General features: G+C 40.9%; 2 protein-coding genes across 3 annotated transcripts; one reads left to right on the plus strand and one right to left on the minus strand.

Annotated features, from left to right (window-relative positions):
- Positions 1-109: 109 nt before the first annotated feature.
- Positions 110-5674, minus strand: TMEM167B (transmembrane protein 167B). Its single transcript, XM_061121245.1, has 3 exons — positions 5526-5674; positions 3469-3600; positions 110-2586 (listed from the first exon to the last, which is right to left on the minus strand). Exons 1-3 carry the CDS (start codon positions 5533-5535, stop codon positions 2504-2506), a joined length of 225 nt encoding a protein of 74 aa, XP_060977228.1. The 5' UTR covers positions 5536-5674; the 3' UTR covers positions 110-2503.
- Positions 4185-27987, plus strand: TAF13 (TATA-box binding protein associated factor 13). 2 transcript variants are annotated; one of them, XM_061121243.1, is made up of 5 exons: positions 5759-5897; positions 19913-20096; positions 20889-20967; positions 25534-25631; positions 26718-27987. In XM_061121243.1, the coding sequence occupies exons 2-5, from the start codon at positions 20070-20072 to the stop codon at positions 26886-26888; spliced, it is 375 nt and encodes a 124-aa protein (XP_060977226.1). In that variant the 5' UTR covers positions 5759-5897; positions 19913-20069; the 3' UTR covers positions 26889-27987. The 2 variants fall into 2 exon arrangements, with proteins under 2 accessions (XP_060977227.1, XP_060977226.1); XM_061121244.1 differs by lacking the exons at positions 5759-5897; positions 25534-25631; positions 26718-27987 and adding exons at positions 4185-5289; positions 22547-25520.
- The last annotated feature ends 9 nt before the right edge of the window (positions 27988-27996 follow it).

Genomic DNA, 27996 nt, shown 5'->3' on the forward strand with positions numbered 1-27996 from the left:
GATTGTATTCACTAATGCAAACTAACAAGGTATACTGTGGGCAGAACCCAGGAGAGTATTAAACAAAGTTCAACAATTCAGTATGCTGTGACAAAAATGGACAAAAACGGTAGGGAAAGAAATTTTATTTTCAAGGATTGTGCAGACAATGATGAATAAAAAATTTTATTTCAACTATAAAAAGCTGACTTCATTCCACCCTGGCATACAACATTTATGGTGATGCCAGTTTGAATCTCAGGCAATACTGCTATCCCCATTCTTCCACCCTTAAAAGACTCTCTTACAGGAACAACTTCCTACAATTTTCAGTCAAAAATTTATGATACATCAATCAAAGTAATGAATAAAACAAGTTTCTGCTTATCTGCTTATATAAAGAAATGAAACAAGCTCTGTGTTTGTTTCTTGCTGTAAATTACCTTCACTCTGTGCACTTTTTGGTATATTCTGGTATGAAAACATCTCAAAATATAACAATTCAAGAGTTTAGGTCAAGATGACCCACCCAGGAGGCTGTAAAAATTGATTTGAACTGTGAAATGGAACTAGTTTAAAATATGAAGAAGCTCTAAGCATCAAACTTAGAAACATTAGCCCTATTAGGAAACAAAAAGTCATTAAAGCTACAAAATAACAAGTGCAAAACATGCTGAACCTGTATTTCCAGGGAGTGACATTCCTATTGGCCAACAGGTTCCAAATTGACACCCACAAGGTGTAACTCTTCTTTCTGTTCCACTAGCTTTCCTTTCTCTTGTGTGAAAAAGCCTTAGAAATGACAATGAAAATATAGGAATCATTGAAATTTACCCTGTAGACCAATTCCTGGAGATAACAGCCACAACATTGAGATGATTAGACATGTAGTGTTTACTTGATGACTTTCCATACTTCTAGGAACCCTCAAAGCACTAAACTGAGTGTTTCAGAATCTAAACTTCATAGCAGCTTTTGTTCTTTTGGAATAAGACAAAAGACAATTTACTGCCACAAAGGGATCAACCACAGCCAACTTGTCCATAGTGAAGTTTTACTTCAATTTAACTTTAGACCAATTTTTTTAAAAGAGAAATTCTAGGCTTCATAAATGCAACAGTTAATCCTTTTGTAGATATAAGAAGGAGGGAATGGAGAAGTCTTCCCTTCAAATGTAAGAGTCATCTAAAATTATTTGCTCAGGAGTTCCCATGCTCCATGGAAAAGCTCATCCATCAATCTTAATTGGAAACCTGGGTTTTCCTTTACTTTAGAAGACACTCTCATTTTATTCATGGATTGTATGCACTGTACAAACAGGCATACGAGTACCATCGATTTCTCATTAAAATTTCTCATGTTCTTAGATTTTCCAAGAGGCAGCTAAAGTGTACTGCAACATGAACAAAATTAAAAATGAGCCAAAAAACACAAATAATTGACTGAAAATTGCCATAGCAACCCAGATTTAAATAAAGAATAAGTTTGTATCTTGGGTAACATGACAAAACTTCCATCTAACATCACAATAAATTCTAGATGACTTTACTAGTATATGAATTAATATACTAGATGCATTTATTTCTTCTACCCCAACTGCAAATATATTAAATAATTATTTCTTCAATAGTTTCTCTTTCCCCTAGTGGTGGCATTTAAAGCTGAGTAACAGTATTTAGCACTCAGTCATTTAGAAAAATTTTTAAAAGTTTTAGGAAAATAGCAACAGTTTCCATATACCATTTGAAGGGGTGAGGTTTCCTTTTGGGAATATTGGTTAATGGAACATTGTTTCTTGTCTAAATTACTCTTTTCAGGTCTCACCATAGACAGATAATTTCCAAATCTTATGCAGGCCCAGATTCTTTTGGCAAAATTCTTGAGCTACCAGCACACAGCACAGCTATTTTCACCGTTCTTTTTGCAGTGAGGATCATGCCTCTCTCCTATGTTCCCAGGTGGGTATGTGAAAGATAAATTTCCAAAGCCAAAAAACTTCTTGGCATTGTTTAACTCCTATTTCCCACTCAGCCTCCCAACCCCACCCTCCCAGCCCTCCTGCAATTTATTACATCCAAATAAAACAGTCAAAATAAAAGTCAAGTCTTAAAAACTATCTCTCTTTCTAAGAAGTTTGAACACAGCCTATATCCTCCCCTAATGAGCCTCAGTTTGAAAAGATCCTGATGAGGGGCTGAAGAAGAAAATAGGTAACAGTTTTTAAGCAGGAGGTATGGAATCGTATCACCGAGGAGAGTAATTTATCTGGACATTATATGCTCTCTGCTGAGGACTAATTTACACGCAGGTCAAAGGCAGTTTGCTTTCTGTAGTCCCCTGAAGCATAAATAATGTTTGTAATCATGAGGAGCTTTCCCCACAGAAGGTAGGGGCAGATGCTATGGTGTCACCCCGGGGACTTTGATGGTTTCAGCTGCGCTTTCCTATGCTGGGCCCAGGCTCCCGACAGGCTCTTCACCTTTGTCCTCTTGGCTGGCGGTTGATGAAACGGACGCGTCAGAATTCATTTTATAAACAGAACGTAGAAGGCCATCACAACGCAGGCGATTGCCACAGCAGCATGCAGCCTGGTTCCAATTACAGCAGCTAGCAGGAAATAAGAAGAAGAGAAAAGGAATCACACTTTGCCCTTCATATAAGTCCTCACTTTCAAAGTGACAGTTTGAAACCTTTAGTCACAGATGAAGAGACCTGTTAAGGGTCTCAAGAATCAAGCCATCCAGGAATGTGTTTAAATACTACTCAGGACTTCCCTGGTGGTCCAGAGGTTAAGAATCTGCCTTGCAATGCAGGGGACTCCAGTTCGATCCCTGGTGGAGGAATTAAAATCCCACATCTGTGGGGCAATGAAACCCATGCACCGAAACTGCTGAGAGTGCCACAGCTGGAGAGTCTGTGCTGCAGCTCTCATGACACAAATGAAACTCGATGCAGCAAATTCATAAAACTGCAGAGTCCATGTGCTGCAGCTCACATGACACAACCAGGACTTGACTCAGCAAATTAATAAGTAAATAAAAATATTTAAAAAAAAAAAAGAGTACTACCCTTAAGCCCTAGGTTTTACATGAATAAACCATTAGTTTAAATTTTGCCCTATTTTGAAAAAAGATTTAGGTAAATAAGATTCCAGATGAAGGTGCCCAAAATAAAAAGTAAAAAAGCATCTGAGTTAATAAAATCAGTACTTAAAAAAATCTCCAATATATTCTTCCAGAAATTCGGAAAAAAAACAACAACACAACTTTTCACTGGGAAAATATTACTCCCAACAATTCCAGTCTGCTCTAAAATTGTTTAAATTATACACTTTTATGCCACGGAGAATATTAAAATTACTTTGTAGCTAAAACAAACAATTATGTAAAAGTTGAACCAAATACAATCCCAGCCTGTCCCACCCTCACTTTGCAGCACCTCACTGTCCAGAGATGGCAACCTCCTCTTGCTGAACAGGTATGATCTTACCTTTGTAAAACACACCCCAAACTCCCTTCTTTTCTGAGAGCAGCCAGGTTTTGAGACGAGGTACTTTCTTGAAGTAGGCACAGGTGCAAACAAACAGCAAACCAAACACCAGAATCCCATCCAAGGAGTACACTGTTACAGAAAGAGAAGAAAGCCTTGGCTGCTAATCCAGCTTGGGACAGGTCACGTCACCGGAGAACACAATGTGATGGAACACCAAGGTGGTGACCTCAGCCGCAGTGCCAGCTCTGACAAGAGGGAGCCAAGGTCCTGGGACTAACAAGGTTAGCTTATTGTCCCCTCAAATCATGGAGACATGCCCCTTACAAAGATCTCACTGCCCTCTTCCCTCTCCTTTCAAGAACTGCAAGTTCTGAGAAGAGTGTGCCAGTTAATGTGGAATCAGCCTGCCAGGAATGGCCAGTGTGGGCAACATGTTGAGAGAAGTAGAAGTAAGAATCCTTGGTGCCTGAGCTGAGAGATTGAAACGTGTTCTTACTATAAATCACTCATGTGATAAAGGAAGAGCTAGATATTTAGCCAAGTCTTTCAGAGCTTCATTTGTTGGTAAAGAATATGATAAGGCAAAAGCTTAATGGAAACTGCAAGAGTTAGAAATCATATGACTACAATTTTCCTGTGTTTTATCTTACACTTCATGCATCATACTCTACTTACAAACCAAATTTCTGCCAGAGTAACAGATTATTGAAAACAAACAAGCCAAAAAAAAAAAAAAAAAAATCTGAGGCTTCATCGTGGTGGAACAATTGTGAGAAAAAAGCTTTGAACACACAGTTCGAGTTCTTACATATGTAAACTGAGCTATGTCTGGTAAGCACAATGAATCATCTAAGTGGAAAAAAAAAAATCAGACCATAAAAGGGGGAAGGGTGACTAAAATTTATTCATTAATTACTATGTGTTCAATTGCTTCCTTATTTCTCAGTTCAGATGACTTCTTCCTCTAGGTGATGACCCTTCCTGTACTGTGCCTAGTAACCTTAGACCTCTGACTGCCCAGAAAGCTTCAAAAGAATATTTGACACAACCAGCATCTCCCAGTTCTGGACTACTCTATCTCCCTCTCTCCCTCCAGTAAAACTATCTCACAGCTAGATGTCACACAGCAACAGTCCAGTAAATTAATACATATACCAAATTTTTAGGATGAACAATACCTTTACCTGCTAATCTTCTCTTGTAAGTTTTTGCAAAGCCAAAAGTCACGAGGTGAAATTTGAATCTTCAGTATCAGGTTTATGGAAAAGGTATTTTTTGAGAAATACTCTCCTATGCCCCTCTAATCATACAGTCTAAGAGGCCTTGCCATCTTTTTTCCAGTAAGATGGACTCTAAAGACCACAAAGGCCTCGTTTCCTGTCCTTCGCTGGAATGTGGAAATCGTGTCTATATCGTGTCTATATAATCGTGTTCGAAGACGCCTGCAAAATTAGGTCAGATAAACAGGGTGGCAACTGCCACAACAACTTTAGAAGAGGCAGTATCCAACCCTTGCAACTTTCGCTACGGTCTCCAGATGGGATCGCCCAGGCAAGACTTTAGAATCAAACAAAAGAAAGCTTTCTGGCATTTTAACAAAATAAGATTTTTTTTCCCTAGGATTCACGTTCACCCTCCTCTATGATTTCTTGGTCCTCCCAAGGCGCCTACCCTCCCAAAGTATGAGAAAACAGAGGGCTGGGACGGGGATTCTCTCATTTCCCTGGTGCTACAGCAACGGCTAAACCAGGACTGGCCTCGCGAAATGGCTTGTAAGGGCCAAAACGAACTTTTAGAAGAGAGAAGGGAAGACGCAGGGTAGGGACCAAGGGCTCGGGGTGTGGGCACAGGAGGCATTGGGGGTTCTAGATGGGCACGGGACGGAGGAGCCCGCGGAGTAGTACAGAAAACAGGGGTTAGGGACACCGAGAGGCCAAAGGGAGGACTCCGACGGGAGGGGGCGGGGAGAACGGCCACGTCAATCCCGGCTCCGCCCGCTACGTTTTCCCTAGTGTACTGGACTCCCGTCCTTTGCTCTGGGAATTGGTTCTCACCGTTCGTCATGGCGGCTGGGCCCGTTCCTGGATAGGAAGTCCGGGGGAGGGGGGTCAGTGGCGGTAGCGGCGAAGACCGGGGGAACCCAGCTCCCACTTGACACTTCCCGATCCGGGCCGCGGCGACGGGCAGCAGCCGTAGTACGCAGGCGCAAGGGAAGGGAGGCGAGCGCCAAACACAATCAGGCGTGGCAAGGAGATTGCCGAGCTCGGGGAACCTGCGTGGGTGGAGCTCGCAAGAAAAGGTGTGGTTGAGAAGAAAGCTGTCCAGAAGGCGTCCTTCGTGGCCATGGTAACCAATATCTTCTGGTTGCCCCTGCAGATTTAGTGCTGGAACTAATCTGACCTGCTCCCGTCGTTGTGTTTAAAAAGGTAAAGTGAAAGAAAGTGAAGTCGCTCAGTCTTGTCCGACTCTTTGCGACCCTATGGACTGTAGCCTACCAGGCTCCTCCGTCCATGGGATTTTCCAGGCGAGAGTACTGGGGTGGGGTGCCATTGCCTTCTCCAGGGGATCCTCCCGATCCTCCTGGACCCTCCTCTGCAGGGGATCGAACCCGGGCCTCCTACATTGTAGGCAGACGCTTTACCGTCTGAGCCGGAAAAGGTAAAGCCTTGCAGTTTTGCACTTTGCTTTGCGCCGTGGCAGCTGCTCTGGTTGTGTGTGTGCGGCAGCCCACCTGCAATGGAGAAGTCTCTCAAGCTTCCACGTAAGAGAACGCAGACAACTGGGGTCTTGAGGCGACGCCTGCAGCCTCTGGGACTGCGCTTGCTGCGCGGATCGTTCTTACTCCGTGTGGAAATCTGGATAATGAGGCTGCATCTGAACTTTCAAACGAAATTAGGAACTTTATAACAAAAATAAGTTGCGTATTTCATGTGCCAAAGCTCCAGGTTGTCGGGAAACGTTTTGGTAATTGCCAGTTTGTATGAATTTTTCTTTAAACTATCAGGATGGTCTCGGTTATCTCCTATATTTAGATAAAGTGGGGTCACCTCGGCCACTTTAGCCAGGAAACGGCGATATTGGGGCAGCCTTTCTCACACTTTCACAACTTGACGAAAAATACCTTCAGTTTAACGGTGGCGCAGAACGGTGGAGAAAAAGATACAGATCCCGTTTTGTACATTGAAATCCTTAAGTCCACACAACTCGATCTGCTTTATTAGAGTCAGGGCGAAAGTGCGACTGAGTCATTCGAGGTTGAAATTGTAAGGTTACAGCTAGTCCGCGGTTGTCAAAGTCCTAAAGGGACCCTCTGCCCCTCTTGCTGCAGTGCCATCTGCTGGCTGCGACCTGCTTGGTTACGCCGAAGAAAAGCTACCAAAGCCTCCTAGGAGCTGGAGTAGAGGGGCAAGTCAAAAAAGGCCTGATGGAGGACAGACTCCTTGTGAAAATGTGCTTAAATGCAGAAACAAAGGAACAAAAACGAAGAAGACATGCAGAACAAAATAAGACAAAGCCCATACACACAGACAAATTTTGTGCCCATACACACAGACAAATCCCCCTGCCCCAAAGAACTGCCAAGGACTACTCAAAGCAAAACAAAACCGAAAAGTCCCTAATTGTCTTGGCTTTTGAACTTTTCATCAACAGTTATCTAATACAGTATGAGCACTATCATCACTGGCCACGAACTGTTAGTTCCCTACACCAGAGCTGGATAAAACCCCAAACTATTCTATATTCTCAACAAATTCATGTCCACCAACTTAGACTGAACCATGTAGTTCATCTTCATCTTGAAAAATTCTCCTTTGTTACATACAATGGAATTGTGCTATTCTCCTTAACCTGCACTTCGTTGTTCTCTTTACCCAGATTCTTTTTTTCCATGTAAATATAGATGTTCCTAAGATACCTACACCCTGTTTTTCTCACTATTAATTCTTGGTGACCTATTCTGTTCCATGGCTTCAACTGTCACCTCTTATGGCTTCAACTGTCACCTCTATGTAGCATTTTGTTTTGTGTTTTATTTTTGTTTTTTTGTCACTTGGCACAACTGGGCTCTCTGCAATGAAACCGTGGAGTCCTAAACCACTGCACTGCCCTGTATAGAGGTCTTAAGTTGATGTCCTGTCCAAGTTCCAGTCCTACATTTCTAGCAGATTTTCTTCTGACATCTGAAATGTTGAAAGTCAAACTTGCCCCCTTCTGGCTTTCCTGTTTCTATAATTAATATTCCTTTCCCCCAACCACTGACTTTAGAATTTGTAAATTATCTTTTAATCAGTTAACTCCTCTTTTTTTTTTTCACAAGATGTTATTCCGACTGCCCATTTTTCACTTCTACATCCATCACTATAGTGGATGTTATCATTTCCGTCTTTAAGCATCAATTAAACCCTCATAACAGTGAAAACTTATATTTGTATAACATTTTTGACCTTTTTGAAGCAAACACACATTGTCATAATATTTAGTCCTCACAACTGTGTTATCACCCCTATTTTAGAGGTAATCTAAGGCTTAGGGTAAGGACTGCTCAGTATCAGATTTGAGCAGTAATTCTGGTTTTCTGAACTCAGAACTAGAAAATTTTGCTTCAAACCATGACTGTGGTTTCCTTGAACACCAGCCTCTGCCTCCTGAATATGTATCTAACTCCTTACTCTGCTATTCAAGGCCTTCCTGTATGTGTACTTCAGGCTTCAGCTGTGAAAAGACTTGTTCTGTGTTCTTCAGATATGCTCTTTGCTGTCATATTTTTGCTCATGATATCTGCTCTTTTGGAGGTAACTTCATCTCATTTTTCACTAGATGGAACACCACTCCAACTCTGAAAGATAAGTCTTTTTTTTCCCAGTCACTCTCAGAGTTTAAGAACAAAGTTTTAGGATAAAGAAATCATAGTTGAAGAACTAGGAAGGATAATTAGTTGTTTATTTACTATTTCAAAGGACAGTGATATTCCACAGCATCTTACTGTTTCTTTTTTTCCCACGTGTCTGTTTTTCTTTCCTACCCTTTCTTCCCACTCTTACATTTATTTCCTTTCTTCCTTCTTCCTCCACCATATTTTTTCTTTCCCATATTCAAAAAAGTGTTCTACCTTTTTTATTGAATAAAATGAGCCTCACCAGATTTTTATTTCAAAATTAGTTATACCAAGAATTTCATAGTTTTTTAAATTATATTCTGCTTTCTTTCTATAAAATTGGGTTATAATGATTGCTCCTTTCTAGGGTTATTGAAGGATTAAACAAACTACTGTTCATAACAATACATGGCATGAAATATGTTCTCCGTAAGTGTTAGCTATTACTGTTGTTCTTTGGTTTAAAAAATAATTATGATTGTCTACTCTGCGTTGGGCACTTTGCTAAATTTTGCAAGAATAGAAGCAAAAAAAAAAAAAATGAGTCCCTGCCCTCAGGAAACAAAATATATTGGGGAAGATAGATGAATAAACACATTTTAGTAGAGCACAGACATTGTATGTGAAAAGACATTGTCTCTGATCTTCACAACTGCTTTGCAGAATAGTTATTCATTGAGAAATCTGAGGCTCAAAAAAGGCACATGAGTGAGGTCACAGAACTAGTCTGTCTGACTTCAAAGTTCCCTTCCCCTTGTTATCACACTGCCTCACATTAGGATGCTGTCCACTGACACTGATCTTTAACGATCAGGTTCCAAGCATTAGTGTTTCTGTTGTCCTGAAAAGCCCCAAAGTCTCACGCTGAAGTCTAGGTCACTGGTTCTTGCAGCCCAAATGCCAGGAATAAATACAGCCCCACTGCCTGGGGACTCAATTCAGACAGTCCTTCGTCAGTTCATTTCAGCCTGCACTGGAGGACAGGCAGTTGTTGCCAAAGACCTGTCAGTCAAGAACAGGGGCCCGTTTGTTAAGACTGTTGCAGCGCCTGTGGCGAACACTAATCAGTCATGGGGACCATGACTGTGGCATTCTGGTTTAACCAAAGAGTAAGTCCAGTCCCAAAGGCACAGCTTGTAACAATAGCTTCATTTGAATCACAACAAATTTGAAAAGGGATGTCAAACAGGCATTAATTTATGCTTCAAATATTTATTCTGGAACTTCTAAGGAATGTGTGAGCCTTTGGGAGCTCAAAGGTGAATAAGAAACAGACTCTGTTCTTAATAAGTTTTAAGATTTAATGTATGAGACAAGCTGTGTGTATAAGTAATCAGAAATTACAGTAGAAAGAAGTGTTGAAGGAAAATGAAAAGTGCTGTGGGAGTGTAAGAGAGGAAGTGTGTTCAGCTGGAGAGCTCGAAAGGCTTGAGGGAGGAACAGACTGTTTAGCTGGGCTTGAAAGGCATGTAGCATTTCAATAGAAAAGAAGGGTAGCCTAATGGGAAAGTAGTGTAAGCAGAGCTTTGAAGATGGGCCAAGTTTGGGGCACAGCACCCTTTTCCCTTCCTCTTTCACTGCCTAACTCCAAACATCTCTCAGGTCTCAGCTCAAACATTTGCACAAGGGAGGCTTTGCTGACCTTCTTGGGTCCGTTTTCCCCATCATAAGCTTCTAAAGCACACAGTACCTATTTCGTTCGTGTCTCCCTCTTACACTGTAAGGTTCATGGTATTTATATTATCATTTTTGCCACAGTCCCATTAAAGTGGTGTTCATCACTTGGTAAATATTTGTTGTGTGAATAACTGACAGTGGCCTTGCGGAACTGGATTATAGAGTTCGTGAAGGTAATGCTGAAAAATAACTTATTGCAGCAGGTATTTATTGAGAAAAATCCACATATAAGTAGACCCACACAGTTCAAACCTATGTTGTTCAAAGGTCAGCTGCATATTCTTCATCTTCATTTTTCTTCTTTTATCTTTTGTTGCCTTGTAGACCATTTCTCTTCTCTTTGTCCCTTGAAGTCTGTTTCTGAGGACCTACCCAATGCCTCCCTCCTCTCACTTTTTTTTTCTGTGCAGTGTTTAACACATCACTGCTGTGTTGATGTCCCCCATGCCATTTTCCTAGTCCTCATTTCTCTGTGGACTTCCACACCTGCACCTCCATTTGCCTACAGGACAACTCTGGACTCTTAAAGTTCAGAATGAACTCATTTCCTTCCCTCCCCAGTTGCTTTTCCATTTTACTTTCCAATTCATATTAATAGCGTTCCATCTGGATATAAACCTCTCTCTCCCTAGCTCTCAGATTGATTCAGGTGCAAAGTCCTGTGAATTCTATTCCTACAATTCCTCTAATCTTAATTCCTACAATTCCTCAAATCTTAATTCAGATTCTGTAGCTCTCATCCTAGGTGGTCTCCCTGCTAACATGATCTCTTTTTTAAAGATGGGTCATGTGACTCTTCTGCTTAACAGTCTCTCAGGAACTCTGCACTTTGAATGAAGTTCAGTCGCTGAAGAGAACATTCAAAGGCCACTTACAAACTCAAACTGCAGTTTCCTTCCAGCCTCATTTTCTGCATCTCCACCCAACAAACTTGACTCTGGCAACCCACCTGAAACATCTTGTAGAACCGCACCCCACCTTTTCACTCTCTGGGCTTTTTTCTTTTTTTATTTGTTTCTCACACTTTACACTTTTTATTTTGTATTGGGGTATAGCCGAGTAACAGTGTTGTGGTAGTTTCAGGTGAACAATGAAAGGATCTCAGCCATACATATACATGTATCCTTTCTCCTTCAAATACCCTCACATCCAGGCTGGCATATAACAGTGAACAGAATTCCATGTGCTGTACAGTAGGTCCTTGTTGGTTATCCAGTTTAAATATAGCAGAGTGTATGTGACCTTTCCAGAGTCCCTAACTATCCCTTTCCTCCCGCTGCTGCTGCTGCTAAGTCGCTTCAGTCGTGTCCAACTCTGTGCGACCCCATAGATGGCAGCCCACCAGGTTCCACCGTCCCTGGGATTCTCCAGGCAAGAATATTGGAGTGGATTGCCATTTCCTTCTCCAATTCATGAAAATGAAAAGTGAAGTCACTCAGTCGTATCCGACTCTTAACGACCCCACGGACTGCAGCCTACCTGGCTCCTCCGTCCATGGGATTTTCCAGGCAAGAGTACTGGAGTGGGGTTCCATTGCCTTCTCCTATCCCTTCCCCCCAGCAACCATAAATTCTTTTTCTAAGTCTGTGAATCTCTTTCTGTTTTGTAAGTTCATTTGTATCATTTCTTTTTAGATTCCACTATCAGTCAGTCATTCAGTCAGCTCAGTCGCTCAGTCATGTCTGACTCTTTGCAACCCCATGAATCACAGCACACCAGGCCTCCCTGTCCATCACCAACTCCCGGAGTTTACTCAAACTCATGTCCATCGAGTCAGTGATGCCATCCAGCCATCTCATCCTCTGCTGTCCCCTTCTCCTCCTGCCCCCAATCCCTCCCGGCATCAGGGTCTTTTCCAATGAGTCAACCCTTCTCATAAGGTGGCCAAAGTACTGGAGTTTCAGCTTCAGCATCAGTCCTTCCAATGAACACCCAGGACTGTTCTCCTTTAGGATGGACTGGTTGGATCTCCTTGCAGTCCAAGGGACTCTCCAGAGTCTTCTCTAACACCACAGTTCAAAAGCATCAATTTTTCAGTGCTCAGCTTTCCTCACAGTGCAGCTCTCACATCCATACATGACCACTGAAAAAACCATAGCCTTGACCAGACGGACCTTTGTTGGCAAAGTAATGTCTCTGCTTTTTAAGATGCTATCCAGGTTGGTCATAACTTTCCTTCCAAGGAGTAAGCGTCTTTTAATTTCATGGCTGCAATCACCATCTGCAGTGATTTTGGAGCCCAAAAAAATAAAGTCTGACACTGTTTCCACTGTCTCCCCCTCTATTTCCCATGAAGTGATGGGACCAGATGCCATGATCTTAGTTTTCTGAATGTTAAGCTTTAAGCCAACATTTTCACTCTCCTCTTTCACTTTCATTAAGAGGCTTTTTAGTTCCTCTTCACTTTCTGCCACAAGGGTGGTGTCATCTGCATATCTGAGGTTATTGATATTTCTCCTGGCAATCTTGATTCCAGCTTGTGCTTCTTCCAGCCCAGCGTTTCTCATGATGTACTCTGCATATAAGTTAAATAAGCAGAGTGACAGTATACAGCCTTGACATACTCCTTTTCCTATTTGGAACCAGTCTGTTGTTCCATGTCCAGTTCTAACTGTTGCTTCCTGATCTACATATAGGTTTCTCAAGAGGCAGGTCAGGTAGTCTGGTATTCCCATCTTTCAGAATTTTCCACAGTTTATTGTGATCCACACAGTCGAAGGCTTTGGCATAGTCAAAAAAGCAGAAATAGATGTTTTTCTGGAACTCTGTTGCTTTTTCGATGATCCAGCGGATGTTGGCAATTTGATCTTGGTTCCTCTGCCTTTTCTAAAACCAGCTTGAACATATGGAAGTTCACGGTTTATGTATTGCTGAAGCCTGGCTTGGAGAACTTTGAGCATTACTTTACTAGCGTGTGAGATGAGTACAATTGTGCAGTAGTTTGAGCATTCTTTGGCATCGCCTTTCTTAGGGATTGGAATGAAAACTGACCTTTTCCAGTCTTGTGGCCACTGCTGAGTTTTCCAAATTTGCTGGCATATTGAGTGCAACACTGGCACAGCATCATCTTTTAAGATTTGAAATAGTTCAACTGGCATTCCATCACCTCTACTAGCTTTGTTTGTACTGATGCTTTCTAAGGCCCACTTGACTTCACATTCCAGGATGTCTGGCTCTAGGTGAGTGATCACACCATCATGATTATCTGGGTCGTGAAGATCTTTTTTGTATAGTTCTTCTGTGTATTCTTGCCACCTCTTCTTAATATCTTCTGCTTCTGTTAGGTCTATCCCATTTCTGTCCTTTATTGTGCCCATCTTTGCATGAAATGTTCCCTTGACATCTCCAATTTTCTTGAAGAGATCTCTCATCTTTCCCATTCTGTTGTTTTCCTCTATTTCTTTGCACTGATCGCTGAGGAATGCTTTCTTATCTCTCCTTGCTATTCTTTGGAACTCTGCATTCAAATGGGAATATCTTTCCTTTTCTCCTTTGCTTTTTGCTTCTCTTCTTTTCACAGCTATTTGTAAGGCCTCCTCAGACAACCATTTTGCCTTTTTGCATTTCTTTTCCATGGGGATGGTCTTGATCCCTGTCTCCTGTACAATATCATGAACCTCTGTCCATAGTTCATCAGGCACCCTGTCTATCAGATCTAGTCCCTTAAATCTATTTCTCACTTCCACAGTATAGTCATAAGGGATTTGATTTAGGTCATACCTGAATGGTCTAATGGTTTTCCCTACTTTCTTCAATTGAAGTCTGAATTTGGCAATAAGGAGTTCATGATCTGAGCCACAGTCAGCTCCTGGTCTTGTTTTTGCTGACTATATAGAGCTTCTCCATCGTTGGCTGCAAAGAATATAATCAATCTGATTTCGGTGTTGACCATCTGGTGATGTCCATGTGTAGAGTCTTCTCTTGTGTTGTTGGAAGAGGGTGTTTGCTCTGGCCAGTGCGTTCTCTTGGCAAAACTCTGTTAGCCTTTGCCCTGCTTCATTCTGTACTCCAAGGCCAAATTTGCCTGTTACGCAGGTGTTTCTTGACTTCCTACTTTTGCATTCTAGTCCCATATAAAGAAAAGGACATCATGTCAAAGGATATTTCTCCTCCGTCTGACTTATTTCACTCAGTATAACACACTAGGTCCATCCATGTTGCTACAAATGGCATTATTTCATTCTTCTTAATGGTTGAGTAATATTCTGTTGTGTATATGTTCCACATCTTTATCCATTTCTGTGTCCACAGACATTTAGATTGCTTCCATTCCTTGGCTATTGTAAGCAGTGAACTGAACACTGGGCTGAATGTATCCTTTTGGATCATATTTTTCTCCAGATGTATGCCCAGGAGTGGGATTGCAGGGTCATGTGGAAGTCTGGACTTTATTTCTGCTCTGTTCACAACACTGAATTTTTTCCCCTGTACATTTTGGATCTCAGGCTCAGAATGCTGACTTATTCACACTGCACTGTTGATAACATAGTATTGTAATTGACTCTGCCCAAAAGTCCCTCACTTGTCATGTGTCTTATGTATTCTCTTTATCCTTATTCTCATTTCTCCTCCCCTGCAACTGTTGCAGGAAGGAGGACCCCTTCCAGGGCCTGAAACTGGGCTCTTGTCTAACACTTGCAAATGAACTGTCCGAGGAGACACATGTGCTGACCAAGCAAGAGATTTTATTGGGAAAGGGCGCCCAGGCAGAGAGCAGGAGTGTAAGGGAACCCAGGAGAACTGCTCTGCCTGAGATTCACAGTCTCGGGTTTTATGTTGATGGGATTAGTTTCCGGGTTGTCTTTAGCCAATCATTCTGACTCTGACTCAGAGTCCTTCCTGGTGGCGCACACATTGCTCAGCCAAGATGGATGCCAGTGGGAAGGATTCTGGGAAGTGGTTGGACACGTGGTGTCTCCTTGTGACCTTTCCCGAACTCTTCCTGTTGGTGGTGGCTTATTAGTTCCGTGTTCCTTAGCAGGACCGCCTGTGGTAAGACAAATCATGCAAATGGTTATTAGGGTGCCTGGCCAGGGTGGGTGGTTTCAGTCAGTGTGCTTCCCCTAACACAACCTTTCTAATGTATTTGATGTCTGTGCTTTTTTCATATGGTCCTGTAAAAAATATGTATTTTGTGTATGTATGTGTGTGTTTAGTCTTTTGTTATATTCTTATTGTATTTGTTACTTTTTGAATTTAGCACTATATTTCTAAGCTCTGTCTATGTCTGTATTTGTTACTTTTTGAATTTAGCACAATATTTCTAAGCTCTGTCTAATTGCTTCTGATTGTTGCATAGCATGCCTTGGTGCACATCCAGCACATTTTACCTATCCATTCCCCTGATAATGAACACTGTGGATATTTTATACATGATTCCCTGGACAAGGCCAGTGTTTCATCAATACCTAACATAGCAGTTCTCAACCCTTTCAGACTCAACAATCCTCCTTAAACAAAAAATAGAATGTCTCCTTTATTATTCTGAAATGAAATTCACAATTAATATAACCTACTGCAGTGGGCAGCCTCTCAGATGTTTGCCTCCTGCTAGTCACATCCGTTTGCAATCCCTTCTTCTTGCGTGTGGGCTGCACTTATCAACTTCTAGTGAATAGCATAGAAGAGATGGACTGTCATTTCCAAGGTTAGGTTAGGTTACCAAAAAACTGTGATCTTGGCTGTTCTTCCTGATTCTCTCCCTCACCCACTCTAAGAGAAGCCAGCTGCCATGTTGTCAGCTACCCTAGGAAGTTTATATGGCAAGGAATGGAGGGAGCTCTGGTGATACCCAGTGAGGAACTGAGGCCCTTACTCTGACAAATTGAAGTAACTGAATCCTGCTGTCAACAATGTGAGTGATTTTGGAAATGAATCCTTCCCTATCAATACTTCAGATCAGACTGAGGCCCAACCAACACCTTGACTGGCACATAAGGACCTTGAGCCACAGGCATCCATCTGAATTGCACTCAGATTTCTGACCCACAGAAACTGTGTGATAAATGTTCACTGTTTCAAACCAAGTTTGGGGATAATTTGTTTCACAGTGATAACTAACCTAACTAACCCACATAACTACAAAACTACAAAATGTAATGTCCTCACTATAATATAAAGGTAAAATAAAGATAGTAAATTATAATAATATGTGTTTCAATAGGGTTTCCCGGCTGGCTCAGTGGTAAAGAATCCACCAATCAGTGCAAAAGATACGAGTTCGATCCCTGGGTCGGGAAGATCTCCTGGAGGAGGAAATGGCTGCCCACTCCAGTATTCTTACCTGGAAAATCCCATGGACAGAGGAGCCTGGTGGGCTAAAGTCCATGGTGTCGCACAGAGTCGGACACAACTGAGTAACTAACACTTTCCCTTTTTTTCAGTGTCAGACCCCACTGATCAAAGGGTCAGTCCTACAAGAGTGCTCCTAAATTTAGATGCCAGTGGATAGTAGTAGGGCCCCAGGCTACCCACAACTTCTGTGTGACTTGGCTAAAAATCAGAGTCTTCCATGTCCTCCTCCCCCTTGGATTTGGTTATTTCCTAGAATAACTCACAAAATTCAGGGAAACACATTTGCCAGTTTATTAAAGGGTATCATAAAGGTCACAGATGAAGAGACACATGCGGCAAGGCCTGGGAGGGTCCTGAGCACACAGCTTCTGCCTCCATGAAGTTGGGGGTGCATCACCCTCCAGGTAAGTGGTTGTGTTCCACAACCTGGCCACTCTCTGAACCACCTACTACTGGAACTGTGATGCCTTGTAGAGGTATGATTAATTACTAATTCCATTTCTAGTTCCTATCCCCTCCTCTGGAGAGGGCTAACAATTCCAAGCTTCTAATCACGGCTTGGTTTTTCTGGTGACCAGCCCCCGTCCAAGAGCCATCCAAGAGCCCACCAGAGTTGCCTCATTAGAACAAAAGATGCTCCTAATGCTGTTATCACTTAGAAATTTACAAGGAATTCAGTAGCCCTGTGTGTGTGTGTGTGTGTTGAAGGACTGTAGAGTGGATGTCAAAGACCAGCTCTAGAAGAGAACTGTCCTAGTCTCTTCTTTGTTGTTGTTCAGTCGCTAAGTCGTATCCGACTCTTTGTGACCCTGTGGACTGCAGTACACTAAGCCTCCCTGTCTGCTCTTATCACCTAACAAATTACAAGCGTTTTAGGAGCTCTGGGCCAGGAAAGCAGGCAGAGGAAGGAGGAGGTGGTTTGGGCAGAGACCAATATATATACTTTCTACTATCTCACAGTTGCATTCCAGGAAAATTCAGTGTACCTTAAAAGCATAGGAAAATGCTCTGTACTTATATGTTGACAAAGTTATGTTCCAGACCTAGCTAATTATGAGCAGATTTTTTATTCAGGGGGATGTTTAGCAGGACATTCAGAAATACCGTACTGTGAAGCATCCTTCCCTGCATGACATCATCTCTTGTATCCCTAACTTTAGCCTTCTAATGCCCATGGTTTTCCGAAGCACTGGTCTGTATAAAAAGAAGAACAAACAAACCCATAACAATTAAATTTTCAGTCTAAGGGGAGATAACCCTCCCTTGAGAACTGGTAGAGAAGTACATATCCCCAATAAATCATATGTGTGTTAGTTGCTCAGTTGCGTCCAACTCTTTGCAACCCCATGGACTGTAGCCTTACAAAGAGCTGTGAAAAGAATAGAAGCGAAAAGCGGGGAGAAAAGGAAAGATATATCCATTTGAATGCAGACTTCCAAAGGATAGCAAGGAGAGATAAGAAAGCATTCCTCAGTGATCAATGCAAAGAAATAGAGGAAAACAGTAGAATGGGAAAGACGAGAGATCTCTTCAAGAAAATTAGAGATATCAAGGGAATATTTCATGCTAAGATGGGTTCGATAAAGGACAGAACTGGGATGGACCTAACAGAAGCAGAAGATATTAAGAAGAGGTGGCAAGAATACACAGAAGAACTATACAAAAAAGATCTTCATGACCCAGATAACCACGATGGTGTGATCACTCACCTAGAGCCAGACATCCTGGAATGTGAAGTCAAGTGGGCCTTAGGAAGCATCACTACGAACAAAGCTAGTGGATGTGATGGAATTCCAGTTGAGCTATTTCAAATCCTGAAAGATGATGCTGTGAAAGTGCTGCACTCAATATGCCAGCAAATTTGGAAAACTCAGCAGTGGCCTCAGGACTGGAAAAGGTCAGTTTTCATTCCAATCACTAAGAAAGGCAATGCCAAAGAATGCTCAAACTACCACACAACTGCACTCATCTCACACACTAGTAAAATAATGCCCCAAATTCTCCAAGCCAGGCTTCAGCAATATGTGAACCTGAACTTCCAGATATTCAAGATGGTTTTAGAAAAGGCAGAGGAACCAGAGATCAAACTGCATCGAAAAAGCAGGAGAGTTACAGAAAAACATCTATTTCTGCTTTATTGACTATGCCAAAGCCTTTGACTGTGTGGATCACAATAAACTGTGGAAAATTCTGAAAGAGATGGGCATACCAGACCACCAGACTTGCCTCTTGAGAAACCTGTATGCAGGTCAGGAAGCAACAGTTAGAACTGGACATAGACCAACAGACTGGTTCCAAATAGGAAAAGGAGTACATCAAGGCTGTATATTGTCACCCTGCTTATTTAACTTCTATGCAGAATACATCATGAGAAATGCTGGGCTGGAAGAAGCACAAGCTGGAATCAAGATTGCAGGGAGAAATATCAATAACCTCAGATATGCAGATGACACCACCCTTGTGGCAGAAAGTGAAGAGGAACTAAAAAGCCTCTTGATGAAAGTGCAAGAGGAGAGTGAAAATGTTGGCTTTAAAGCTCAACATTCAGAAAATGAAGATCATGGCATCTGGTCCCATCACTTCATGGCAAATAGATGGGGAAACAGTGGAAACAGTGGCTGACTTTATTTTTTTGGGCTCCAAAATCACTGCAGATGGTGATTGCAGCCATTACTTAAAAGACACTTACTCCTTGGAAGGAAAGTTATGACCAACCGAGACAGAATATTAAAAAGCAGAGACATTACTTTGTCAACTAAGGTCCCTCTAGTCAAGGCTATGGTTTTTCCAGTACTCATGTATGGATGTCAGGATTGGACTATAAAGAAAACTGAGCGCGGAAGAATTGATGCTTTTGAACTTTGGTGTTGGTTTACAGTCCCTTGGACTGCAAGGAGATCCAACCAGTCCATCCTTAGGGAGATCAGTCCTGGGTGTTCATTGGAAGGATTGATATTGAAGCTGAAACTCCAATACTTTGGCCCCCTGATTCGAAGGGCTGATTCATTTCAAAAGACCCTGATGCTGGGAAAGATTGAGGGCAGGAGGAGAAGGGGACGACAGAGAATGAGATGGTTGGATGGCATCACCGACTCAATGGACATGAGTTTGGGTAAACTCCGGGAGTTGGTGATGGACAGGGAGGCCTGGCGCGCTGTGGTTCATGGGGTCGCAGAGTCGGACACGACTGAGTAACTGAATTGAACTGGACTGCAGCCCTCCAGGCTCCTTTGTCCTTGGGATTTCCCAGGCAAGAATACTGGAATGGTTTGCCATTCCTTCTCCAGGGAATCTTCCCTACAGAGAGATCAGACCCAGGTCTCCCACGCAAAGCAGATTTTTTTTTACCATCTGAGTCACCAGGGAAACCCTGGCTATAAATCATAGTGGAACTCTAGGTTGTTCAAATTATTTAAATTCACCCCTGGCTAGTCCCTCAATGATCCAAAGTTTCGCAGTACCGAATCAGGAAGCAGTGATCTGATACGCAGAAGCAAGTTCAAGGTGACAACGAGATACACGCCATCTAGCTCATCCCTGTTCTTTGCTAATATTTAATTCTTACTTTCCAAGACTCTATCCTTCTCCGTTCAGGTTTCACCGCTGGGCGGGACGCGCAAGTTCCTCTTCCACAGGAGGGGTTCCGCTAGGCCCCGCCCCGGCCCCGCCCATCACCGGAAATGAGGCAGCGGAAGTAGTAAAAAGCTCTCCGAGGGAGGCGGGAGCGCCGCGGAGGTGGCTGGCCGGTGGGATGGCAGATGAAGAAGAGGATCCCACCGTGAGTGACCGCCTCTGTTCCAACCCGCTCTTTTATTTACTACCTCGAGCACAGTAGCGGGAGTACAGTGGAGAATTGGGTTTCTTTACCTAAGTGCTTCAGCCGAGAGAATCGGGGACTTCACCCCGGGCTAGCCTTTTTCTTCTGATTCATCCTTTTTAGTACGCGGGGCAGGAGGAGTAGTTGGCTCCCCGCCCTTTACTTTTGGGTCATATTTGCCAGATACCCTTTGAATCACCTAGAGAATCATCAGAGGGCAAAGCTAGTATCTGTTACGGCTCATTATGCAACAACAATTCAAGTGCTAAGAAAACTGTATACTTACTGTAAAGTAGTGGAAAAATAATGGACTCAAGTCACGAAGCAAGTTATTGAGCCTCCGTTTTCATGTCATAAAATAGGCTTAAGGTTTACTTGAGAAGACTGCTTAGCACTGCGTAAGAAATGCTTAACAAATACTAGTTTTGCTTACTTTCATTCAAGATCAACTCTTTTAATAGTAAAACTATCTAGATATAGGCCAACTTAGTTAAAAAAAAAAGAATGTATGGTCGTTGAAACTCCCCCAGGAGAAGCAGTACGATTGTTAGATGGCATTGTAGAAACCACTCCTGCGTGAGTCTGAAGTTGGGAGACATAGTTTTAATACCCCCAAAATGCTAAAGTTTCATTGTTTTTTGCTGCTTGTTTTAGGCTTTCTGGCATGATACTGGTGTTGAAGATGTTTTAAAAAATGTTAATTATTAAAATGTCAGAAGCAGTGTTTGACATATGTATACATTTAACTTCCAGTTTGAGGAAGAAAGTGAAGAAATTGGAGGAGGTGCAGAAGGTGGACAGGGTAAAAGAAAGAGACTTTTTTCTAAAGAATGTAAGTAGTACTTGACAATGATTTTTAATAGTTTCCTTGCAGGGACAGTATTCTTAGACTTGCATATAAATTCTGTTTAACCTGTGATTCACAGATAGTAATGATCCTAACCCCAATTTATGTATTTATATATATGATGTGTATATATGGGCTCACACACACACACATTTTAAAATTTTTTAAGTAAATACATGTGATCAGTGTTTCAATTCAGGTCCTAAGTAAGAACGTACCTCCGTTACTTTACCTGGCTCTTACATTTCATCAGTTGGAGCAGGGACTCCTTTGACTGTAAGCTGAAGGTTCTGTTGGATCCTGAACAGGTCTGTGGGTAGGAGTTAAGTTGGTGCTTTGAACTAAGGCAATGAAGAACGCAGGAAGATGGTGAACAATGTGAGGCAGTCCAGTGGCATGGAGATCATGAGGTTTTGGGTCTATTCTCCTTCCTCAGTAGATAGGTTTGACCTTTTGTGGCAGTGGCAAGACGAGCTGCTTCTACTGCTGATGATTCAGGCCAGCCCCTGAAAGGCACCATGAGAACATGCTCTCCATCTCCCAGTCCTGGTCCTTTATTCATAGTTATGGCTGAGTGTAGATCAGGCAACACGTGGAACGCCTGGTTTACTTATGCCAGTTCTGACATAGCAGTTCCTAAATGCTCTAGAAACTACAGAGTCAGTAGTTTGTTTTTTTTTAAGCCATTCAAATCCTTTCCTATATCTCAATTTCTTACGTAAAGTTGACCACTCATAATTCCATCTCTGATGTTATTTACTCTATTTGTATATGGTTTTACTTCTTATGGAGACTTCCCTGTAGCTCAAACAGTGAAGAATCTGCCTGTGAGGCAGGAGATCAGGGTTCGATCCCTGGGTTGGGAAGTTCCTCTGGAGGAGGGAATGGCACTCCATTCCAGTATTCTTGCCTGGAGAATTCCATGGACAGAGAAGCCTGGCGGGCTACAGTCCTTGGGGTCGCAAAGAGTCAACAGGACTGAGTGACTAACACAGTTACTTCTTAGGTAGGCATAAGAGGATTACTACATCAGAGCATTGCAGAGTGATGCTTGCATACTTCTTACCAGAATCATTTTTCCACTTGGATTTCTTTATTTTTATGATGACAAGAATTTGGAATCTTCACAGCTGTTTCTTTGTCTTACATGAATTTTCACGTATCTTACTTGACCAAGATCTGTTCTCCTAGACCTTCTTTGTTTTAAAAAAATTTTTTGCTAATATAACACAAGATTTCAAAGCATTCACTTCTCTATTTGTTTATGTCTTTACAGACTCTTTAACCAAATACAGGTTACATACTTCCTATCTAATAGGTTTTTCCTTTTCCAGTGAAGTATATTTCCCTACTGATGAATTCTCCCCATCACAATGTCAATGACAGAGTATTTTCTTCAAAATATTTAAGAGAAAATATTAAATTTATAGTGGAGAATCCAGTCCTGGCAGACATGACTTTAGTCAGGTGATCAAAGTTAGTATCACCAGTAGTATATGTTGACATTAGGTACCCCTGATACAGTGCAGTAAGAGGTCCATCATCACTGTGATTCCCTTTCTAGTAATGCATAACTACAACCTAATCATGAGGAAACATCAGACAAACCGTAGCTGAAGGACATGCTACAAGATAATTGACCAGTATTCTTCAGAAGTGTCAAGGTTGTAAAAGACAAGGAAAGTTTGAGGAACTGATACGGAACGGAGGAAAACTAAGGAGACACGACAACTAAATAGTGTGGGATCCTGAAACAGAAAAAGTACACTAGTGGAAAATCTGGTACAATCTGAGTAAGTTCTGTACTTGTACCAGTGTTAATTTCTTAGTTTTGATAAATATCTTTGGTTGTGTGAGATGTTAACATAAGGGGAAACTGGATATAGGGATTCTGGAACTCCATGCTATTTATTTTTGCAGCCCTTCTTTAAGTCTGAAATTATCTTAAAAACAAATTTTTTTTCCAGAATCCCAAAAAAGAGAGAAGGGAGAAAATATTGCCTCTTGTGTTTGTTTTCTCCTTTCTGTATCTGAACCTAAAGATTCTTGCCAGGATAAACCCTCCAGGGCACTTCTCTATCCCAGACTGGCTTCTTGGTCATCCCTTTGTTTTCTCCTTTCTTTTCTTCCACGGGTCTGGTCTACTTTCTTCTTAGTTCTGCCTGCTTTTGCTTCTCCTAAGTAGGAATTACTCTTTTTTTCTTTTTTAGGAATGATTCTTAATGTACTCCTTCCTACTTCTAGAAGTGTTCTGGGAATCCCTTCCTGTTTGGCTGCGCTGGCTCTTTGTTGCTACACTCTGGATCTTTAGGTGCAGCCTGTGGGATCTAGTTCCCTGACCAGGGATGGAATCTGGGCCCCCGGCATTGGGAGCCTGGAGTGTCTTAGTCACTGGACACCAGGGAAGTTCCCCCCACCCCCTGCCTTTTTTTTTAACATAAAACTTACATACAATGAATTACACTAATCTTTACTGAACAGCTTGATGAACTTTATATGTACTTAAAATCAGCAGTCAGATCAAAATAGAAGACATTTCTAACATGACAAAATTTCTTAGTATTTATATACCCCTTTAGGGCTTCCCTGATGGCTCAGATGTTAAAGAATCTGCCTGCAGTGGGGGAGACCTGGGTTCAATCCCTGGGTTGGGAAGATTCCCTGGAGGAGGGCATGGCAACCTACTCCAGTATTCTTGCCTGGAGAATTTCCGTGGATAGAGGAGCTTGGCGGGCTGTAAAATCCATGGGGTTGCAAAGAGTCAGACATGACTGAGTGACTAAGCACACACACATACACATATATACCATACCTCTTTGAGAATCTGATACAAATTGATTCTTCTTCCAGAGAAAGTGCACACACAAATAATATATAAAATTTTTCCATATAATTTCAGTAGGGTTCCAGGACGTCTCAAAGCTTGTCTGTGGACTGATTGGGAATTTATAGACTATAGGATTAAGAATCCATATGGATCCTATCTGCCCTAAGTTATTAAGAAATGTAACTGTTGTGGGTAGGAGTATAGATTCTGGAGCCAGATCCTCTGAGTTTAAATTCAAGTTCAATCTCACTGTTTGTGTGACCTTGGATAAATTACTTAACACTATGCCTCAATTTTCTCATCTGTATATAATGGGGGTGATAGTGGTTTCTAGTTCAAAGGATTGTCATGAGGATTAAATGAGTTTACAACAATGGCTGGCATGTCCTAAGGGATATATAAATGGTTGGGGCAAAACCTGAATTACAGTGATATTGAATGGTTTGCCTTGGAAACAAACCAAGATCATTCTGTTGTTTTTGAGGTTGCACCCAAGTACTGCATTTTGGACTCTTTTGTTGGTTATGAGGGCTTCTTGATTTCTCCTATGGCATTCTTGCCCACGGTAGTAGATATAATGATCATCTGAATTAAATTCGCCCTCTCCCATCCATTTTAGTTCACTGGTTCCTAAAATGTCAGTGTTTACTGTTTAACATCTCCTGCTTGACCACGTCCAGTTTACCTTGATTTGTGGACCTAGCATTCCACGTTCCTATGCAATACTGTTCTTTACAGCATTGGATTTTATTTTCTTCACCATACACATCCACAACTGAGTGTTGTTTCCACTTTGGCCCAGCTGCTTCATTCTTTCTGAAGCCATTAGTAGTTAGTAGTTGTCCTCCCCAGTAGCATATTGGATACCTTCCAACCTGGGGGACTCATTTTTTGGTGTGATATCTTTTTTTGCCTTTTTATACAATTCATAAGGTTCTCAATGGCAAGTATACTGGGGTAGTTTGCTTTTCTTTCCTCCACTGGATCATGTTTTGTCAGAACTCTCCACTATGACCCATCTGTCTTGCGTGGCCCTGCGTTCGTGACTCAGCTTCATTGAGGTACGAAATCTCTTTCACCACGAGAAGACAGTGAGCTGTGAAGGGGTTTACCTATTAGTAGTTACTTTTATTACTTTGTATTATACTTTTCTTCTCTTTTGCATTTTTTCTGAAGCCTAAAAGGGCTTCGCTGGCAGTTGCTTTGATTCAGGGAATAAAATGTCAAGATTCTGTATTATAAGCTCTTGCTTTCTCCTTTTGATTAACCAGTTCTTCCTGTGAGAAGGTAATTGGAGCTTTCTCTTATGTCCTCTTCCTTATAGTTGTATCATAAAGGATTTTGCCTTCTTTTTTCCAACCCTCCTCCCCCTGAAAACATAGTTAAACCATTACTACTCATCCTTTTCCTGCCAAGAAGTTTCCTACTTAAAGGTATTCTGGGGTTGTTGGTGAGTAGATAATAGAGGTTAGGGAAGAATATTGACATCAGGGTTCAGTAGCTAGGCGAGAAGGGGAGTTTCTGCCTAGGAAAGGCTAAGTAAGAACAGTTGGTTATGAGCTAGTGATTAATACCTTTCATACCAAAATTCATACTTGGAGACAACAAATATAATGTAAATATACTTTTATACCAATATCTTCTGTACCTTGGTTCAATTCTAATATGAAAAAAGTATAAGTCAAGTTTTTTTAAGTAAACAAAAATGATTGTTCTTTTTACAGTACGGTGTATGATGTATGGGTTTGGAGATGACCAGAATCCTTATACTGAGTCAGTAGATATTCTTGAAGACCTTGTCATAGAGTTCATCACTGAAATGGTAAGATTTTTTTTTTTTGTAATTGGTCTTAGTTAACTGAGGAATGGATTTGAAATTCTAACTTTTAGAATAGAACTATGACATTCTTTTGAAAAACTATTCATTTGAGTGCCTATTTTGTGGAAGTGACTGGTTGCTATTTATCATTAAGGATGGAGAGAGAGATACATGCCTGTATATGGGTATATGGAGTTTGGCTGTGTTCAGTTCCTATGAATTTTTACCCTTTGTTTTGGATTATTTCCTTCATAATGAATAATAGAAGTAAAATTACTGGGTCAGAGAGTATGCATTTTTAAAAATCTTTTTCTGCTTATAAAAGTAATAGTAAATTTAGAAAGTATTAACGAGTGCCCCAAAGAAAATAAAAAGCTATAACCCTTCTACCAAGGGATAACCGATGCTGAGATTTTTGTGAATATTATTTTGTCTTTTTACACATATTTTAAAACTTTACAAAATTGAAATCATGTAGTACATACAGTCGTAGAGCCTGCTTTTTCACTTGGGTAGGTCTACTACATTTTCCCTGTGTCACTGCATAATACTTAAATATTTTTGATGGCTTCACAATATTAATTGATTAGATGTACTCAAATTTGTTCAATGCCTTGTTAAATATTTAGTTTCTTTTTTTTTCAGTCATTAGAAATAATGCTGCAAGGAAGTTTTGGTTTTTCACAGTATGACCATATAATGGTAGGGGATGAGATTTGTCTAGAGGAAAGCCACCAATATGTATTAGCTACCAAGGTGGACACAAAGTTTAAATGAAGTGGGTGGTTACAGAGAAATTACAAAATCATTTTATACAAATGAAGATCAATTATGTATATCAAAATACAAAAGAAACATCAATGGATTTGATAGTTTTAATATCTTTTGTGCAAAAATGTCTATACAGCACTGAAACATTGCTAATAATGGTGGAAAGTGGACAAAGAACATTAATAGAAAGACAATTCACAAACGAATAGCTGTAATAATTAGAAGAGAAGGCTTCAAACTCATGAGCATTATAATTAAAAAAATAAAATGTTAGATTTTTGAGAAATTAATTGAATTTAATATGTTTCTTTGTAATAGACTCATAAGGCAATGTCAATTGGAAGACAAGGTCGGGTACAAGTTGAAGATATCGTCTTCTTGATTCGAAAGGACCCAAGAAAGTTTGCTAGGGTTAAAGACTTGCTTACTATGAATGAAGAATTGAAACGCGCTAGAAAAGCATTTGATGAAGCAAACTATGGATCTTGACACCTTTTGTACTTTCTGAAGCTTCATTATCTTCTGGGGAAACCATACTTAATAACTATATTTTCCACAGTAAGGCCCTGCCTAATACCTAACCATGTGAATGAAAAATGGAGAACCACAAAGTTTTCAGGCTTTATTTTCACGTTTTCAATTTTAGAGTGATATATGAGCCTTTAATTGCCTGCCATTATATTACCCTACTTGAATTGCATATTAGATTTTAATGACCACATGTAAGTCAAAGTATCTTTGGTTTGCAAACCATTCAGTTTCTTCTGACTCTTGACCATCTCAATGAATTAATATTTGTGTACTTGTGCCATTGTAGGTTGTACTGTAGCTGTTTAATATGTGAAATCTAAATGGCACCTTTGACTTTGATAGCTAAGATGTGTTTCATGTATTTCTAAAGCTTTTAGACCACAGTAGTGTAAGCTGTTAAAAGATGGTGAACTGGGTTTGTGTTTCTTTTAAGGAGGAAATGATATTAGAAAATACAGCCTTTTGTAGGAGTGTTTATTTGTCTTAAGATAATTTGTTTTAATATTCTTCTTTAGATAACAAGAGTGATTTAATTTTTTATTTTTTCAGAAACTAAGAATTTCCTATGAATGGTTCTGTGTTGGAAGACATACTGGATTAAAAATCTTTGGGGTTTATAATATACTGTTTGTCAGGTTTTAAAAGAACTCATTTACCCAGGTCAGATTAAAACTTCTGAAAGTGCTTTCAGTAGCAGGAATGGCATTGCTGAAAAAGTTGATGGCAGATAAGCATTTGGGGTAGTGTTTTATTAACATATTTGTTAGTATTTATTTATTGTGAAAATGTATGCTTGACTAAAACCATGTGTGGCTATGGAAACCACTTTTGTAGTTCAGGATATACAAGTTTTGTGTGTATTTAGCTCATTGTGTTAGTCTTGCATTTAGCTGAAAGTAAGGATTAAAATTGCATTTAAAGGGATCACTGGATATTACTCTTTGTGAAACTGAATGTTTTGTGTGTCGCTTATAAGCATTATCTATGAATCAGTACTTAGGAAGATTTCACTTTCTTAACCTATCAATATAGAGAATAAAGTATGAAAAATTAAAAAGATGACTGC

Source organism: Dama dama, chromosome 20, assembly GCF_033118175.1.
Source record: "Dama dama isolate Ldn47 chromosome 20, ASM3311817v1, whole genome shotgun sequence".
Lineage (NCBI taxonomy): Eukaryota > Metazoa > Chordata > Mammalia > Artiodactyla > Cervidae > Dama > Dama dama.

What these genes read in the sequence shown, in the direction of transcription:
- TMEM167B (XM_061121245.1), bottom strand. An exon ending in TTGGGGTGTGTTTTACAAAG is followed by an intron (nt 2,587 to 3,468) that starts GTAAGATCATAC and finishes ATTTCCTGCTAG; the next exon opens with CTGCTGTAATTGGAACCAGG.
- TAF13 (XM_061121243.1), top strand. Translation starts at nt 20,070, where the DNA reads ATGGCAGATGAAGAAGAGGATCCCACC. An exon ending in ATGAAGAAGAGGATCCCACC is followed by an intron (nt 20,097 to 20,888) that starts GTGAGTGACCGC and finishes TTTAACTTCCAG; the next exon opens with TTTGAGGAAGAAAGTGAAGA. An exon ending in TAGAGTTCATCACTGAAATG is followed by an intron (nt 25,632 to 26,717) that starts GTAAGATTTTTT and finishes TCTTTGTAATAG; the next exon opens with ACTCATAAGGCAATGTCAAT.